At 42.9% G+C, this 18,978-nt stretch overlaps 1 protein-coding gene across 2 annotated transcripts in view; it reads left to right on the top strand.

Moving 5' to 3' along the window:
• LIMA1 (LIM domain and actin binding 1) overlaps positions 1-18,978 on the top strand; it is a 62,759-nt gene that overhangs the window by 22,401 nt on the left and 21,380 nt on the right. For both annotated transcript variants that reach the window (XM_063119865.1, XM_063119866.1), the window contains exons 4-6: positions 4,891-5,352; positions 16,085-16,193; positions 18,250-18,404. In XM_063119865.1, coding sequence (XP_062975935.1) covers positions 4,891-5,352; positions 16,085-16,193; positions 18,250-18,404 — 726 coding nt within the window. The remainder of the gene's footprint in view (positions 1-4,890; positions 5,353-16,084; positions 16,194-18,249; positions 18,405-18,978) is intronic.

Raw genomic sequence — 18,978 nt, 5'->3', positions numbered from 1 at the left:
TTGTCTGTCTCTCTTCAGATAACATTGGAAAACTGGCTTTGCATGCTTTTGTTTGGCTGTTCAGTTTAGGCAGTGCTCTGACCCACTTTCTTGTCCTTTCAGGGGTTGACTGAAGCATAAGAAAGTCAAGTGACTTTCCTGAGGTCATGCACTGACTCGCTGTATCAGCTTCTCAAATCCGAAATGCTCCTAGGCTCCAAGACCTTTGTCCTAACCTCGAAACATGAATAGCCCTCTCTGTGCTCTGAAGTAAAGGCAGCTGTTCCGATTCTGTGCCTTTTCATTCACTTCTTAGTTTTGAAACTTAAATGGATGCTGTCTGTAGCATCTTTCTACCTGCTGGTTCATTTTTAATCTATTTTCCTAATCTGAGGCAAGTCCTAAATAATAGCTGGGGGAAAATGAGGCTGATCTTGATTCCTGCGTCTCAGTTCTTTATTCAACACAAAAGTACAGAAGCATGAAAAAGGAACTGAAGTCTGTGTGCTTCTGCTTTCCAAAATAACTTCCGTGTCACCCCAAATCTACTACTGAAAGGCTTTCTCTTTATAACAGGGTGGGCAGCTTATGGCCTTCCTGATGTTTTGGCCTACAACTTCCATCAGCACTAGCCAGCATAGCCAATGATGAGGGATCATGGGATTTGTAGTTCAAAACATCCATGTTGCCACCACCGCTGGATAAGATGTCCTAGCATCGCGTCTAACCTGAAGCCTCATTTTCATATTAGTTGTTTTATGGTCCTCCATCCCTTGGAACCTCGGTGACTAGAATGTGTGTTTGTACACGGACTATTTTTTGTGTTTGTACTCTAACCATTCTTATTTAATGTAACCCTGATCAAAGGAGTAGCAACAGGTTTCTTTGTCCTGTATAAAGCAGATAGTTTAATCCTCAAACCTCCTTTTATTTGTAAACTACTATCCTCTATATCCCTTTAACTAAACCCACAAAGAAAAATACGGGACAGTCTCCCAATGGCAGGAGTGCTATGATTTGCTGTGGCCCATGGATTTTTCATATGGGTTGGCCTGGAGGCATTGTGCATGAAAGAACCTTGAAGCACATCAACAACAAAGAGTCTTGTGGCACCTTAAGGACTAGGAAATGTATTCTGGTATAGCTTTTACAGATTGTAGTCCACTTCATCAGATGCATCATGTTGCATCTGATTAAGTGAACTATAGTCTGTGAAAGATTATGTCAGAATAAATTTGCTAGTCTTTAGGGCAGGAAAGCCCTGGCGTGGGCTGGTCCATGAAGTCACAAAAAGTCGGAAGCGACTGAACGAATAAACAACAAAGGGCAGGAATGGGCAACCTCTGAAAGTCAGGGGGCACATTGCTCCCCCCCCCCGAAGCACACCAGGGCTACAGATTATCTGCACCACTGCTGGATTTGCTGCCACAGTAGTAACTGTCATAGTGATTTTGTAGGGAGATGAGGCTTGTGAGGAGCCCACACCTTGTTTCCAAGCAGTATTGTGCTTCCAGGAGTGGAATTCTGCTTGCAAACAAGGCCTATGCGCCCCAAACACCTTGTTTCCCTGCAAAATTGCAGTGATTTTCAATAAAGCTCTGAGCTCTACAAACTTCAGTTCTTTATTCAGGCTGTTTCTGCACCCACGTCTCTGATCCCTAATAAGAATCCAGGGACCAACGTCAGCCCCATCTTGGAGACAAAGAATCCTCCTTGTTCCAGTACTGCAGTTGCATGCCTGGCTCCAGCTCTGGGAGCAGGATGTGTGAATGAAAAATGTCTGGAGAATTTCAGTTTTCTGTTTTGAGCCATATGATGGGTTTGTTCCAGAGTTGTCTCTTGCCCTGATGGAGTTCTCCTTGGAAGGGTCTGGCATGGCAGGGGGTGGGGGGTAGAGGCAATTTTTGTTGATTCGCCTCTCCCCTGCAGCTTCTACCTCTAGGCCCCATGCTATTCTGTGGGGTTCCCCAAATTTCTGGCACATATTTTCAGGGGACTGCATGTAGGGGGAAGTTGTGAAAATTTGCTCCCTCCCTGGCTCCACCAACAGAAATATTCCACTGGAACAGACACCTTCTGCAGATGGAAGACTCCCTTCTCCTCACAGGAGGCAAATTCTGGATCCATCCCAGTCTGTATCTGACGTTCCAAAATGGATGACACAAGACCTACTTTTGGCCAGATTCCTTAGGCAATTAGGTGGGCTGAGGACGAGTTCTTCCACAAATGTGATAGGATAACTATTTCTGTAAAGAACTGACTACCAGTATGAGAAATTTATTTATGGGGGGAGTCTTCAATAAGGTATCTCCAAATTATTATGCCAAATCAGCATTTGGAACACCTCTGTTTTCTCATAGGGTGTTGTAACTAGCTAGACTACCTGTCCATAAGGTGAAGGTGGGGGTGGTGTTCTTACTTCAGTCTTTCCACATGCACACTCTCCAGCTCCCCCTCAAAGCTGAACTGGCAACTTTATGTCTCTTCTCCCTTCTCCCTCCTGCTCCCCACCCCTCACTCCCCTGCATGACCTGGACTACCCATCTCTTACTTGCACTAAGCATGACGAAGACATTTTGGTCATCTGTTGGTTCTACCAAGCATAAATAGCAAGCACTACCAAGTATAAATCGTAAAGTGGGGGCTTCCAGAGCAAACCACCCCCACTCCAGATGCAGGACCTGGATTCATGATAGTGGGGTGGGTGTGGGTAAGGAAGAAAAAGTCAAGAGAGGATTTGCACAGGGGAAGTGGGAGCCGTGCTGTACGGGCCGTTGGCACCCTTGAATTAGAGAGGCCTACTTGGGAGTAGCCAAAAATGAGATAGGAAATGAACATGGCCAGAGATTCACATATAAAAGGCAGAGGAAGGAGCTGTCCCTGGCCAGAAAGGCAGCAGCTTTACAGGAGAAGGAACAGTGTGGGAAAATAACTGCCTTCCCTGTGGCTGAGGCTAAAGGGCATGAAAGCTTTTTCTCACCCACCTCCTTACTCAAAAGTGGGAATTCAGGTCTGAGAGAGGGAATTCTAGGAGTATTTGTGTTTTGCTCATGTTAAATTACATCTGTGTTTATAATACCTCTGTGGTGTTTTGGTCACAGATGCGGCTTGTGCGATGGTACTCTTAATATAGGAAAAAGCTTCAAGTTTAAATCTATTGCTGATTAAGGATTCTGATAATGGCCTGCTATAATCCCTTTAACTCATGTTCTTCTCATTGGAGTGTTGGAGGTGGGATGCTGAGGCACCATTCTTGCAGCTTCTCTTTAACCACGCTTCTGCTTGCGTCCTGCTTGCTCAACATAACGTTCCAGCTGGACTGAGGACATTTACGTATTGGGATAGATTGCCCTGCGGGAACAAAGATGTTTTGGTCAGGCTTGAGAAATGCAGTCTGGCTTTTGACCATGATCAAACTTGGTTTCTTTCGGAAGCATTACTTGTCTCTTGTCTGAATCATTGGATTGAAAAGTGGACACTCTGTACTGGGTGTGGGACGTGGGACGGCAGCGATAATGTCTGATGCATATTGTAGTATGCTGGCTGATAATTCTTTAAGTATTGGTTTAAATGGTAAACTGTGGGACGGGTCATCTCTCAGCAGAGGCAACAGGAAAGGGAGTGCCAACTCAGTGCTTTGAGCAAGGGGTGCCGAGAACAACGGAGCCCTGGTACAGGATGAGTCACGGTTTGCCGTGAATGCCAAACCTCCATATTGCAACAGAGCACCTGGTATCTTGCTACAAAATCTTCAGCAGGCTTTCTGACTTGTTCAGCTTTGCCTCCCCTACCTCTGTATACCTTTCTGACCCTTCTGATCTCGCAGCATCATATCCCCCTCTGCAAATTTGAGCCCAGCTTGAAACTAAGCAAAAGGAACTAATATTCCTGAAGCTTAGTTGGGATTCTCATTAATTTGTAAAGCAGTATTCAAATTGTGACCAGAAGAGTAATAGGGTGAGCGACTTAAATCCCAATATAGCTGCTAATCCCGTTTAATACTCTAAAGCTTTGTAGACCTGTTCCACTTTGCAGTTAGTCTCATGCTTGTTAGGATAACATTAAGGAGTGGGCTACAAAGATGCAGCGCTGGCAGGTACCCTGTTTGAGTGTCTTGGATAGCTTGTTTAGTAAAAGTGTGTTGGGGGGGCGTTGTCTGTTGTTAAATAAGTAAAAGGTTTGCACCTCTCCAGGGGAATATTACTAGAGTTGTATGGCAATGCTTTTAAATATTAACATGAGTACTATAAAACAGACAAACCTGCTGTTAATTATTTTAATCGATAATCAAGCAAGAATTCCTGTAAGTCTATGATCAAATCTGACAAATGGATTGAAAAGAAACCTATTTTCTGGCTGGTATGTTGAGGAAGTCAGTTATTGAAATGCTACCAGCAAATATTCAAACACTCATAAAGATGCATGTGGAGGGTGGCGAGTTGTTCTCCGAAAGATAATCCTTCGTTTCTTAAACAGCCTGCTAATTGGTCCCCTTCCTTGTCCTGGAAAACAGATGGGGAGCACAGCAGCGTTTAGCAATGACCATTTCATAAGGCTTTTTCTACCCTTTCTTGAGGCTGCTTGCTGGTAGGGGGATTTTGTTCCCTTTGTGTAGAGTTTTGTGACCAAAAGGCTAGGTTCTAACTCTCTCATTAGGCTGGCTCCCTTTCTTCCATATAAGGCCATCCTGTTTTATCACTTCCTGCTTCAGCTCCTTCCCCCCCCCCTTCCTTACCCTGGATCCAAGCTTTCTCCATGTGGCACAGTTGTAACTATTCACAGCTGTCTGAAACAGCAGAGGGCTCAAGATTGGGGCTGAGCATTTTAAACTTCCTTTCTTCCGAAAAGGAAGCACTTCATGGCTTTATCAGGCAGCTGTAATAACCGGTGTTAACTTCTTGGTTTTTTTAGAACACAGACAATCTTCCCCCTCATTTTAAAAGGGGGACCCTCAGCGTCTTAAAGAAGAAGTGGGAGAGTCCAGCACTGGGGACGGAGACTCGGAAGGAAACGCTACGAAGCAGCTGTGCTGAGTATAGGCAGAAGGCTGTCAGCCCCGGTGGTGGAATTGAAAGCAGCTCTGCATCCCAAGCAGAAATTGACAAAACCTCAGGGATTGGTCCCAGATCACGACTCCATTCCTCTTCCGGAGTGATTGGCCAGTTCAGATATCCCAGTGTTGACAGCGAAGAGGCTAAAACCCATTTGCCCGAGAGTGGGAAAATGGAAAATTGTCTTAGAGAATCCAGACAAGAAGTAGGAAAGCCTGAGGCCAATGAAAATCCAGATTCTTCAGGAAAAATAGAGAAATGTAGCGTTCCTCTGAGCAGGCTAAAGATGATGTTTGAGAGGGGGGATGCAATCCAGACAAAGGTAAGGAATTGATTGCTTCCACTCTTGTGTGTGCATGGGGTGGGGTGGGAGAAAAAATCTCGACAATGGGGTGACTCTGGCCTGCCACAAGCAGTGATCTTATCTTTCCTGTTGTAAAATATATCTCATGGCTAGCGCTAATAACTCCTGCCCAAGGGAGATGAGTGTGTGCTGCAGAATGCAGTTTTCCTAGATGCCACTAACTCTGCTGGAACAGGAAATTGAGTTAGCAAAAGTCAAGCTGGCTTCTGTTGTGTTGGCTCCAACCAAGTCCAAAAGATAGTTGCAACCGGCAAATGCTGTAGTTTTTTTAAAAAAGAAATTGGCATGTACATGCATGTTTGCAATTGCAGTGAAGCTGTTGAATTCACTTTGGGTCTGGTACAGCTGAAGAATCTAGTTAACAAATGAAGCGGAAACTTTTGCTGTCCTTTCCTAAGTGCATCTTGGTAAAGGCTTCTTGTTTGCTGCTAAATCTTCTCACTGGAAAAATGTGTGAAAGTGCTTGCCGTCACTAGTTTTGACTTGCAAATTCACGGGCCTTGCATTTTCCTACAACTGCTCATGAAATTTGATCCTGCATGTGGACTGCAGACTGTGTCCCCAGGGAAAATTGCGTAACTAGAAAATGAGTTTCATATGGCAGTGGCTTAAAACACAGTCTGGTTTACTTTCCCAGCTTTCTCATAGTTTCCTTCATTTTAGTCCTTTGTTATATGTGTTGAGTATATGCTAGAATATAAACAGATATGGCTTAGCCATTAAATAGTTTTGGCCTGGTGTGTGTGTTTGTGTGTGTAAAATCTTTTCGAATCAAGCTAAATGTCATAAAATTGCCATTTAAACCTGTTCTCTCATAGCAACAGTTTGTCTTATCTTGATTGTACGGATCCTAATATGCTGACTGAGCTGTTCTATCAGTTCTGAAAATGACGTTCACACTGGGGAAATAGCAGGGTGTGACGGTGCAGATCTCTTCCCAGGCATTGTGGACACCCGGTCCATAGAGGAATTATGATGAGTCACCCTTAGCATGATCAGAGGCATTGTTTTTAAAGAGATTGGACCACTTAGTGCAGATGTAGCCATTTTCGATAACCAAGTAGTGCCAACATACAGTTGAAGGTGCAAACCTTCAAGTTGCAGATTATTATTATTTTAGTTGTAGCTTTGCAACAGAATCTGGCCCAATGAGAAGTCATTTCACCCTTCTTGTGATCAAATAAATTTCCCCCCAAAAAGAGTAGCTGCCTAGGAACAGTCTTGAAGCAAGCAGGACAATGTGGTCTACCATAGCAATTCAAGAGAGAGTCGGGTGGGTGGGTGGAGAGCACATACATTCTGAGCATTAGCCCCTCCTTCATTTTGAATGCAAATTTATTCTCATCCCAATTTCTCAAATGAAAAGAACAGGAAGTGCTTAACTAAACCCTACTATAAATTCTCTTCACCTTAGATGTCAGATTCTAATAGGCATATAACACTGAGGAGGGGTGTAATACTATGCCATCCTTGTAGAATAGGAAATGTTATTGGAGCAGCAATAAGCACAGGGGGGTATTTCGGGGTGGGGTGGGGTGGGAAGTTAAGTGTTTCAGATCTCTTCCTCTCCTCCCTTTCTTGCTAAATATTCAGCAACTTTATCTAAAGGCTGGTAATATCTTCTCTTGGGCCTAAATACTGTAATGTTATGTATAGAGCTCCCTTTTTTTTTTGAAGGAGCGTTGTTGAAAGGGTCTATAAATATCACATCAGGATTGGGATAAAGTGGGCAATACAACTCCCCATTATTAGTGCCACAATAATGTGCCAGATACCAGTGGTGGCCAGGGTTCAAAGTCTGAAGTGTCAAATGATGCCATGCAGCCCCCTGATTATTAGGTTGTGTTGACCTCTGGTCTATTGAGCTTGGGAGCAGGTGGCAGCATTACAGAGGCACAGATGTCTAGGCCTGACTCTGTGCCAGGGGTGGGAAAACTCTTTCAGCCCAAGGGCCGAATTCCAATCTGGTGAAGGAATATGGCCTCTGAGATGTTTGATCTGTAGGTAGGGCCAAAGGCAGAGTACGTGGGGCCAAAATGTGGTTCTTGCTTACTTTAAGCCTACTCAGAAGTAAGCAGAGCAGGCCTGGGAAAGTAGCTGACAGGCAAGATGGGGAATCCTTGCAGGCCCTATTTGGCCTTTGTGATGGAGGTTTCCTACGTTTGCTCAATGCCATAGCCAGGGACATTGGTTTTTCAGCTCTTCCTTTATGTGCTTTAACCCCTAGGAGGTAAAAAAATTGAAAGATAGAAGATGGAGTGAGAGAATGGAGTAGCAAGGATGGAATAGAGGGGAGTCAAGATGGCATCAGATGTGTAGGTAGGAGAAGAATACAGGAAGCCGCCATGCCAGGTTGTCCTTTTTGTCCTCTATTGTCTACTCTAGCATGCAGTGGCACTCTGGGGGTTCAGGCAGTGGACTTCTCTATCACTGCTGCTGGATCCTTTTAACTGCAGATGGCAGGAATTGACCCTGGGACTTTTGGATCTTTCCCTTTCAGCTAAATTCAAGTGCTGGATTTGGGAGATAACCTTGAAGTAAGTGTGGCACTGTAGCAGAAGGCAAAGAAGCAAGACTAGGGGTAGCGGTCAAGTTTAAAACTGTTTGGCTTCAGCTATTAGAAGACAGCAAACATAGAACATGTTGCTTTCAGGGCTGTTATTGTTACTTGGAATAATTCAATAAAATGATAACAGATTAAAAACACACATACATTTCATATGCAAGTTACTCTCCCTCCCTATCCCCCAACAGAAACCAATTGAGTGCTAGACTTTAGTATTCCTAGCAAGGTATCCTGCTGGTAAGTGCAGATGATTTACCACGTAAACATAATGGGCTGGATCTGGAGGTTGAGCAGTGAATCATTGCTCATGTAAATGGATTTTCCTGGCTCCTTTGTCTCCTCACCCCCAAACCACTCCCAAAGTTGAGTAACCCTCTGGAATGGTGTCATAGGCATGGAGATGGGGAAATTGGGGAAATTTGATCAGGCTGCTGCTTTGCAAGTTCGTTTTTGCTCACACAAGACATCTCCAGCTCCAGTATTTTTGGATTTTAAATAGTTGTGTTATTTCAGCTGATTATTAAAGACTGAAACAAAAGAAATAAGCTATCTTATATAAACCATATCATATGGAGGTATTCTTCTTTTGTTTTGCAAGGACTTTTTTGAGGGCATAAACTGTGTGGTCTATGCTAAGAGAGATGATCACTGAAGAACCAACTTGCTTGAGGCAAGGTGAATTGTTGGGCGAAAAAGAAGTTCTAATAGTGGATACATCTTTCTTCATAACATCTTGTGTTTAATGTTCGATTCAGTGTCTTCTCAGACACCTCATTCCCCCAGTACTGGGTATTCACCAGATTATTACATTAGTACCACTTCATGTCATCCACGCTGTGCAAAATATGTGTTTGGAAGGAAGTATGGTTATAGGCCAATATGTTGCCCATTGCTATTCCTGCTAATTCCCCATCCACTTTTAAAAATACTTATTTCGATAATCTATTTTACAGTTACAAAGCTCTGAACAGGATTAACACTTGGGGTACAATCTGTGGCTTTTTATATTGCCCACTATTTGTTTACATTTTGCTATATCATTGCCAGTTGATTCCAAGGTATACTTTGTGATAGTTCATTACATTTTTTTTTAAAAAATGCAATTCCTTAATGCACTTGTATGTATGACCTATAAGAAGTGCTGCTGTATATTTTATTTAGGTGGTGTTTCAAATATACAGTAAGGCCATACAGTATTACACTGTGTATGGCTTGCTTAGAGGAGCTTAGAAAGTGCTAAGGAGTACTCTCCTTAGTGTGGGAGGATTCTCACCTGCATACAACTAAAGAATATTGCTATGCAAAGATGGTGCATGGGGATGTTTGCTAAGGCTAGTGAGTTCCTCATCACTATCACTTAGCAAGTTGGCAAAAATCCATTTTGGCTTACTTCAGAGATGGAGTGGACCAACCCTCAGGGACGATGAAGCAAGAGTTGCTGAAGGAGTGCAAGCTATGTTTGTTCTTTTCAGGGACTGATGCTATGAGGACTTCAGCCAATAACCTGAGGGTGGATCATTGTCAAGAGAATAAAATGAGGTGCTGGAGATCTTGAGCAGTGACTAAGGAGTGATCTCGAGGAACTCCCTAAAGTCTCTGTAGCTCTGTAACTAATTGAGTGCTGGAAGATATAGGAAAATGGCTTAATTTTGGGTGGGTGGGTGAGGATCCTGATTTGTGGTAGCCAGCATGCTTTCAAGCTAAATTAGCTTATTTCTCTCGTTAAAAACAAAAGCGAACAACACTTCCAGTTGGTCAAATTAACCCCAAGTAGGAATTAATTAAAGGAGTTCAGACTAATTGCTGAAATTGATTTACGTTCTAGTCATGTGCGGCAGATTTGTATGCAACAAGTGAACAAAAGAGCCGTGCTGGATCAGATTAAGGGTCCATCTAGTCCAGCTTTCTGTTTACACAGTGGCTAACCTGATGCCCACGGGAATCCCACAAGCAGGACAGGAGTGCAAGAGCACCCTCCTGCCCATGTTCCCTAGCAACTGGTGACTGCTGGGGTACTGGGAAATTGTAGCTTTCCACCAAAAGAATGCTACTGACTTGACAAGTAATGAAAGTGCGATGTCTTAGCATGTGCAATACATGTGCACAGACTGGTAACATCTCTTTGGAAGCAACCTTTTTTCAAGATGCTGGAATGCGGAAGAGAACACACTATGAACACACTATGATTTAATGTTTACTGTTTGAACTTTTGTGAACCGCCCAGAGAGCTTCGGCTGTGGGGCGGTGTATAAATGTAATAAATAAATAAATAAATCCACCAAATTCCCAATGTGCTTCCTGTAGAGTGGATTTGTGCATCTGGTGCAAACGTATTGCATGGAGGCTTGTTCCACTTCATTATGACAAACTTGAGTTCTCGTTGATGTTTTCATCACAGCCATACGTTGTAACCTGAAGAGCTTATCCCTGAAGGTTGTAGCCGATGATTGAGTCTGCTGTTCCTCTCCACCACCCGCCCTATGTTGAACTCTAAGGCGTGAGGCCTGTTTTGGAGTAGAATGCCTCTAACATATGTTCCTCTGTTACTGTCTTGGAGCTCCATAACCTTTGGTGAATTCCACTACTACTTATTTATTTATTTATTTATTTAGAATATTTATATACCGCTCCTCATTGAAAAAATTTCGGAGCGGTGTACAAGGTAAAATGAAAATAAAAACAGAATAAAACAGTTAAAACAAAATTTAAAAAGAAGCAAAACAACAACACAGAAATCCAAGGCTGCATGTTAAAGAAAGGCTTCTTGGAATAAAGATGTTTTCAGGAGGCGCCGAAAGGAGTACAAGGTTGGCGCCTGCCTGACCTCCAGAGGCAGGGAATTCCACAGGAGGGGCGCCACCACGCTGAAGGCTCTTCCCCTGGTGGATTCCAATCGGAGGATGGATCTAGGTGGAACCACCAGGAGCAGGCCCTTGTAAAATATACTTGTAAAAGTATATTATATTTATACTTGTAAAATATGGCATTCAGAAGTATCTTTAAAATGATCTGGCACATTAGATGGAGAGACGCCAGTATTTATTTTAAAGTACCTTAAATAATGTCTGCCTTTCTGTTTGGTTGGAGCAGGGAAATGGCCTTGACTTCTCTGAGGTTAAAGCAGCTTGTGCCTTGAGGTTGATTGGCTGTAGCTTATGTACTACACCATTGTAAAGAGCTGACCCTTTTGGTAATCATTTATAAACAAAATCCCTCCATGCAACCTGGGAGACTTCTCTAAAGGAAGGCACATTTATGGCAGCTCAGATTTGACACAGGCTCAGCAGGGTGGCTACCTTTCTTGAGTGCAGGTTGCTCCTTCACTCTTTTTAACAGCTGTGTGAAAGGTCGAAGATGACATCTGTAAAGTTGCTCCTATTGAAGTTCTGCCTGTCACGTAGCTGTGGAAGGCGCACAGGAGCTTTGCTAGGGGAAAAAAGTGGCCCAACATGGTTCTCCTTTCTTTTCTCTTTCTCTCTCTCACCCCTCGCCCCCCACCCACCAAATCTCATGAATGGCTAGGTGGCTTCAGTATGGTCTGATCTACCTTACTGAATTTTACCATTAGTTAATCAGGATATTTCTTTTATTGTACTTATAGACTGCTTTTTGGGGAAGTTGAGATCTACATACATTTGAACAATGTAATGCCATACACTCACAGATAGTTCTCTGGGTTGGTAGTGTTACTAAAACACAACCACTTGGAGGCCAACCTAGATGTGACAGGAATTTTGTGTGCATCTTTCCATGATGGTTTCCTCCGTTAATAAAAAGCAAGCTTCATCCTGTTGAATCTTTCAGCAGTAAAATGGTGGGACAGGGTTAAGCAGCCACTCCCAGGAGCTCTTCAGTTCTCCCATAACAGCTTTTTATTACAGTTGCTTTTTGTAAACAAAAGAAACTGGGCGGGGGAGTGGATAGTAAAGAAACATGGAACCCTGTTTCACATCTAGTTTGGGCCTCAAAACATTCAGCTGGGTCAAATTAGTTGCTCAGAGTTGGAGCTCCTGCTATCCATCTGCCCTTTCTACTTTTTGTTTGTTTCAATGATAGTTTTAGTACCTAAATTAAAACTTTCTGCTGCTCTAAACATCTGCAGTCTCTCTCTCACACGCACACACAGAATGACGTGCTTTCTCCTTTCTGTTCTAAACTTCCTGTAAGAGCTATCGACTACCTAGAAATTCCTAGGTTCCAATGAACCTAATATGTTGCTTCTGCAAGGCATGACTCTACCCATCACCCAAAGCAATTACATTCAGAACTTTTGTCCTTTAATTGTCATGCCTCACTAAAAACCATGACTTCTGCTTTACAATGCTTCCTGGAATTTGAGCACTGACCTAAAATTCTGTTGACAAAATCCTCTCATGCTAAGAAGTTTGGGAAAATGCCGGCCAACATGAATTCCTATCTCCTGACAGCAAGTTGGGAGTTGTGGAGGGAAGAGGAGGAGGAGGGTGATGTTGCTCCTTAGAAAGTTGAGCAACCTTCAGCTTTCATTTTGGAAGATTCTGGTTTTTTAATCAAAGTTTGAGCTGATCTGCTTTTTGACCAAACTGCAACTTTTTTCAAATGTGTATGCCTATTGCTAAAGTGTGTGTGTGTTGATCAAGTGTCCCATCTTTAATTTTCCCCTACTTCCTATTAATGAAATATTCCAAAATCACAATTGCTTTTTTTTTCCTTTTTTTTTTTTAAGTGCGGCCTTGGCTTGCAGCCCCTACTGATTACTTCGCTCAAGGTTTTTGCTGATATAGCCTGTTTTTAAAACAGGTACCTAGTAATTGTTTCAGCTGGATAGCGAGCTGTCTCTTAAAGTCTGATGGAGTCCTCTGGTATTTTAAGAGACTGACCAGTTTATTGTGATGAAAGCTTACTTCATTGTACATATGCCGTGGGTAGAGAGAGTGGTGACAGGGAGTGTATATATTTATTTATCTTATACTTGGATTATGTGTTTCATAATATGTAATTTGCTTTTCCTAGAGCAGGGGGTAGCAAACTTTTTGCATTCTGGTAGGAGGATATGTTCTCTAGAGCAGGGATGGGGAACCTCAAATCCATGGAAGTTCTCCTTCTGGTCTGTCTGCCTTTGGTCCTGGTCCTGATCCTTCTACCATGGATGGGAAAGCTCTTATCTCTGACCAGCCACTGATCAGAGATAAGAGCTTTTCCCTGCAGGGCCAAGGGTGGCGCTTCTCAGGGAAGAAGCTGCTGAGTGATTCAGATCTGCTTCCCTTATGCCTGCAGAGGCTTGCCATGCTCGCTTCTGTATATGTTCATTATTTCTCATGCTATTTGAAAGTACTGCTGAGTGATTCAGTCTTGCTTACTTCTGAGTAGACATGTTTCGCACTATAAATTCGTAACAATGGCTTTGGGGTATATGTGGATTTTTTCAGCCCCACCTGCTTCTGCTGGTAGCCCTGCCCAACATTGGAATGCGGCCTGCGAAAGCTTATCCAAAACGGAATCTTGCCTTCTGGGTGAGAAAGGTTCCCCACTTCTGCTCTAGAGTACAACCAACCTGATTCTCTCGCAGTTAAAACAGGCACTATAATCAAGTGGATGCCCCCTAGCTGCAAATCCTTCCCAGAACTTCTGTGGTTGGAATACTGCATACGAAAATGAAAGATGCAGCCTTGAAATGTGCAATCTGTTTTCTTCAAGCAAACCTTTTACTCTCTTGTTACATCCTGATTTAAACATTTTTTACGGTTGCCAAAGATAGGTATGCCAAAAGTTGCCAAAGGTAGGGTAGCCAGATAGGTAGGCACAGTTGAGCACCTGCCGAGGGCCTACACCCCAGCAGGGTCCCACTGACAGGAGCCCTCTTGGAGTTGCTCCCCTTCTTCACCTTTGCAACCTTTTAGAAAAATATTTATTTGCAATGCAACAATCCCCCCCCCCCCCCGCCCAAAGGGACCTATTTTAAACCTTTTACTTGGGGAAAACTTTGGATATAAAGAACCACCTTAGTTTAAAAATGAGGTTTTCCAGTGAGTGACTTGAGGTTGTGAACACCCAGTTAATTTTTTAGTGCCTTGTATACTCCCTTTTCAACCGACTACTTTAATTTTTACCTCTGTCTTCTAGGAATGGCACTTTTCTGTTTAGTTTGAGTTGTAAAAGTATCACATTTTCTGGAGAACATAATACTCTGAAGAACCTTTTGAGTGAACTTTTGAAGAGGGCGTCTAGTTTGTATGTGACTAAAAAGTCAACTGAAGATTTTCCTCAGTATTTGTTTATCAGTGTGACTCTTGAGACCTTTCTGTCTTAAGATGTATGAAATTATTGGCTTTGAATAATTAAATGCATGACAAAAAAGTGGTGGTTTCTTTGCCATAAGACCTTGGTGGGTAGCATGTCTGTGGTGAAATTGATATGAAATAAATGTGAAAAAGTTACATTGACATGGATCTTGAGGTGTCCTATTAAACACTGTCTGAAATGGCACTGGAGGACTGATGATAATATATACAGATGTTAGTCAACTTAAAATTTCTCAATAGGCAGTTGTGGAAGTGTGACTGTTCAACAAAACATGTTTATTGTACTTTTATCTCTAAGTTGCCATGGGGACTTGCTGAAGGGCAGGATATACTGTAAATAAAACAAAACAAACAAAATGGAAAGCTTGATTTAGAACTCCATCAGATGAGTGTTTTATTGCATGCTCGTTACTGGGATTTTCGTGGGTCCCTCTCACGACAATGTCTGCCTCCCGTGCGCCTCCTGCCCCTTTTAGCCTCCTTCGAGTGACAAAAAGAACTCCAGTAAATCCAATTTATTTTTAAAGATGGAAATTGTTATCTTCTGCTGAGTGCAGGAGAAGCAGTGGGATCAAAACGGCACGCTGAATGGGCCATGTGCAAGTTGGTTACTGCCTCTTTCAAAAGAGGAGGTAATGAAGGATAAACGCATAGGCGGAGAAACGACGGTAAACAAACACGATTTCCCCCTGTGTGAGGATGCTCCTAGTTAAAACCCTGGAACCTGATCTGGCACTCGGGCATGTCTATCTTGTATATTCAGTTTTTTAAAAAAAATCAATGTTGATTAGGTCAATTGAGATTTTCGTTTGTGTGAAGGAAGTGGTGGTTTGTATATTGGTAACAATATACATGACACATTGGAGTAAGATAAGTTTAAAAAGAAAGGAAGAGCGTCCCCTGTCCCCTCAGAATTTACAATTAAACTTATTAGGTGGGGGATAGATGAGGGAGGGGAGAAAAGAGACCATTTGGGAACATGCCCCCAGTTAATCATACACACTTTATTTCAGGTGGGGGTGAGGGCAGAAGGGTTTAAGCCAAAGGCTTCATGAGCTTTGATGAGTCCATTTGACAGAAGAGACAGGGAAAGCATTTCAGAGTTGTTCTGGGAGGGAGTTCCACATACGGCTGGTGGCAAGGAAGAAAAGGCAGAGTTGTTTTAAGAGAGCTGGAGATATTTAGGCAACCCAAGGTCATAGAACAGGGAAGTAGTGAAGGTCAGAGGCTATGATAAAAAAAAAAGGGTAGAAACCAGAGGTGGGGCAAAACTGTAAAATAAGGATAGAGTTTCTGCTGGACTGGAAGCACTGCATAGAGCTGAGGATGAGGTAATGGTCTTCATAATCTGAGCATCAAGAGAGGAAAATAGAGACTCTTCAGTAGAGTTCTGGGTAGACCTGGAAGGACTGATGCGTTGCAAAAGAGAATCCAGAAAGCGGGTGCGCTGGTTGAGGCAGATGATGGCCAGAGTTTTAGCCAAGGAATCTGATGGATGGCTCCTATCAGAAGGCATTGTGCAGCTATTCCATCTTTTCCTGCTTAATGGATTTTCTGCAATAAGACCAAAAAAGATGGAAGAAGAGTTGGGAAAACATGGAAGGGTTACAAGTGGAAGACAGTATTGCTTGGACTGCCCTGGTCAAGTTCTGTGAACGAGGCTGGGCAATTGCATGATAAAAATCTCATTTGGAAGCATCCTGGGAAAAAGGGGTAGATCTTTTTTGGGCAATATGAAGTATGCCTTTTTTTTTTAAAGTGGATATTAGAAAATCTCCTTTACTGGGAATGATACTTGCTTTTCAGGAAATAATAGGTGGGTTTTTTTGTCTTTTTAAAACAGGTTCTACGTGAGCAGGGCAGGGCTGCTGGTGGTAGAAGAATCTCGGAGAACAGCTTTTCTTCAGAGGACCTTGATTTCAGTTCTGGCGAAAAAAGCCACAGTGTCTCAGGTAAGCATTTATTCAATGCTGTGTGGGTTTTGTGTTGAGATGGCTTCTGGTTATAGTATGGAATTCAAAACATCTATCCTTTTGGCAAAGTGGAATAGGGACTTCTACCCACTATCAAACCCTGGGATATTTAAGGACAAAACTACATATGTGCCCCACCATTATTGTTTTGTAGGAAGCAGCCAAAAGATCAATGTCACGTCCTTATATACTTAAAAACCTATGACTTTCCTTGTAATATGCACAGGTGATATGTGAATTTTTAAAAATTACATATATTGTATGTGCTGTAGACAGCTTCAATTGACTCTTTGTCCCCAAGTTATGCACCAGGGTTTACATGAGATTAAAAGGGCTACTACGACTCTCAGGTAATAGGGATACCATAAGTGTGTACATTATATAGATATTGCCTTTCTATACTGCATCAAATGTCACTTGGATGGCAAGAGTATGCTGGTGGAAGGGAAGCAATTGCAATCAATGCAGCAGCTTGCTAATGGAGCTTATTAAGTTTTATAATAATAATAATAATATTAATTAATGTACAGCACTTTCAACTGTTAGTAATGCACTTCACATGCATTATTTAATTGCAATCCTTACAATGACCCTGTAGGGGAAGTCAGTGTTGTTGTTTTTAGATGGGGGAACCGAGACTGAGAAAGAGAGAGCGGCTTGTCTAAGGCCACCTACTGAGTCCATGGCAGAGTTAAACCAGGGACTTCCTGATTGATTCCTGATTCTTAGTCTATAAGTGCTTTTCCCTTGCCATGTAAACATACCAGTCAGTGATATCCTTGCTAATATTTGTTTTTCCTATTAAGTGGAAGGAAATGCTTCTCTTGTGTTACATCTGTCATCTTCCCCTCCAGGTGCTGTTTACCCATTTCAGAGCCCAAGATTACTGAGGGATATATGTTGCATTGTTCTGGTAGCCATGCAAAGTTTAGATTGACACACAGGCTACGAATGACATTTGCTCATTTGCAGCCTGTGGCTTTCATTCATTCATTCAGGGAGTGAAAGAAGGAGGAAATGTTACTGTTGGAAGTGCAGAGAGGACACGAGATTACTATACATTGACTATAGGCTGGATAGCTTGAAATAACAGTGCAACTAGATGGGAGCCCAACAGTAGCACGATGCAACCCAGGTTGCACCAAATTGTATACAGTTGGGGTGATCTAAAGTGTGTGTGTGTGTGTGTGTGTGTGTGTGTGTGTGTGAATCCTTCTGCCGCTTGCAATTTGCCTCCAAAGCAACTCTTTTAGATTTGTTATTTGTTGTTGTTTTTCTGATGTCACTTTAAGGTCAGAAGTAACCCCAGCAATTTGGGGGAGAGAAACTACTTCCCCCTCCAATGGTTCTGTGGATAAAAACATGAGCTGCCAAATGGTTCAGTTCCCCATGCTGCACTTTTGAAAGCCTTCTCCTGCCTTAAAGGGATTAGCCATTGATCACCTCCTGATATCCAGAACTGGCCCCTTTGCATCTAGTTTGGCCTTGGTATCAAAAGACATTTTGGAATCTTTTAACACAGTAGTAATCCTGCCCTAGGGGGGCCTTTCATGCCCGTTTGCAGCCTTTCTCATTCAAATGGCTATTGTGTTCTCTGGTCATGTTCGCATGACCATGGAGGGAAAATAAGCCACTTTGGCTCATTTTCCCTCCCTGTGAGGGTTAGTCCTGATTCACCTATTTAGCATTACTAACCTTGGTGGGTATAGGTTGTCATGACATCCAAACACAGCAAGGGTGGCTGGCTGGGGTAGTTTACAAACCACCCTGAAAACCAAGAACAAGCCATGGCTTTCAGGGTGGGTTGTAAACCACCCCATCCAGCCACCCTCATCTTATTTGGATGTTAAGACAGCCTGCACCCAATGAGGGTAATTATGCTAATTGACTCATAACCAGTATGTGGAGGGAGGGAAAAGAATCCGCCATGGCTTATTTTCCCTCCATGATCATGCAAACCTGGTCTCTACCTCAACGTTTGGTTTTCATCCTCTGCAACCTGCACTGGTAACATCAGTTGTATGCTTTGTTCTAGGTCATCTGGTATGCACCTCTCCAACATCCAGCCCAGAGAAGCCAGAGAGCAGGAAGAACCAGGACATCCCTCGCTTGTCAGAAACATCAATCAAGGATAGGCTTGCTAAGTACCAAGCAGCTGTGTCCAAACAGGGCAGCTCTAGTAGTCATGTGGTAGGTCCCCTTTCCTTTAAGGTCGCCTTTCGCTTTCCTTTCTGGCTGTTTTGTCAGAGTGCTCTGCCTGAGGCAAATATGACCACTGATCTTGCATTGAAGGAAGCAGGATGCCCAGATTCTTGACTGGTGATGGTAATAGGGATTTGTGTACCTGTTTTCTATGTTGTGTGTTGTTTCTTTTTAAAAGCACTGCAACAGTTTTCAGACTCCTCCTCGCCCCTGCTTTTGGGATGCTGCTGCTCTATTCCTTTGCATGTGCCTTGCGCTCTGCCTCTGAGGATCTCAATATGCAATAGGAGATCCACCTTGCTAATCTGCTGGGAGCCAGGGGAAAAGCTGTGGTGCGAAAAGGTGATGTGACTTGCCCAAAGTATTGTGGTCTCCTTTCTCTCCTCTTTTCCTTGTTCATTGTCCTTGTGCTTTATGTAGCCAACTTCCTTTATTTTCTTTACCTGACCCTTTCTCTAGTCCATTCATAACAATGTTGTTCATTTGCACTGATATTCTAGACCTTACCTGTATCTGTTAGGCATATATTTGTTCATGAGAGGAGGTGATGGTATAGTAAAGT

Source organism: Elgaria multicarinata, chromosome 3 (genome assembly GCF_023053635.1).
Source record: "Elgaria multicarinata webbii isolate HBS135686 ecotype San Diego chromosome 3, rElgMul1.1.pri, whole genome shotgun sequence".
NCBI classification, from domain to species: domain Eukaryota; kingdom Metazoa; phylum Chordata; class Lepidosauria; order Squamata; family Anguidae; genus Elgaria; species Elgaria multicarinata.
This window is presented reverse-complemented; position numbering and strand designations above follow the sequence as displayed.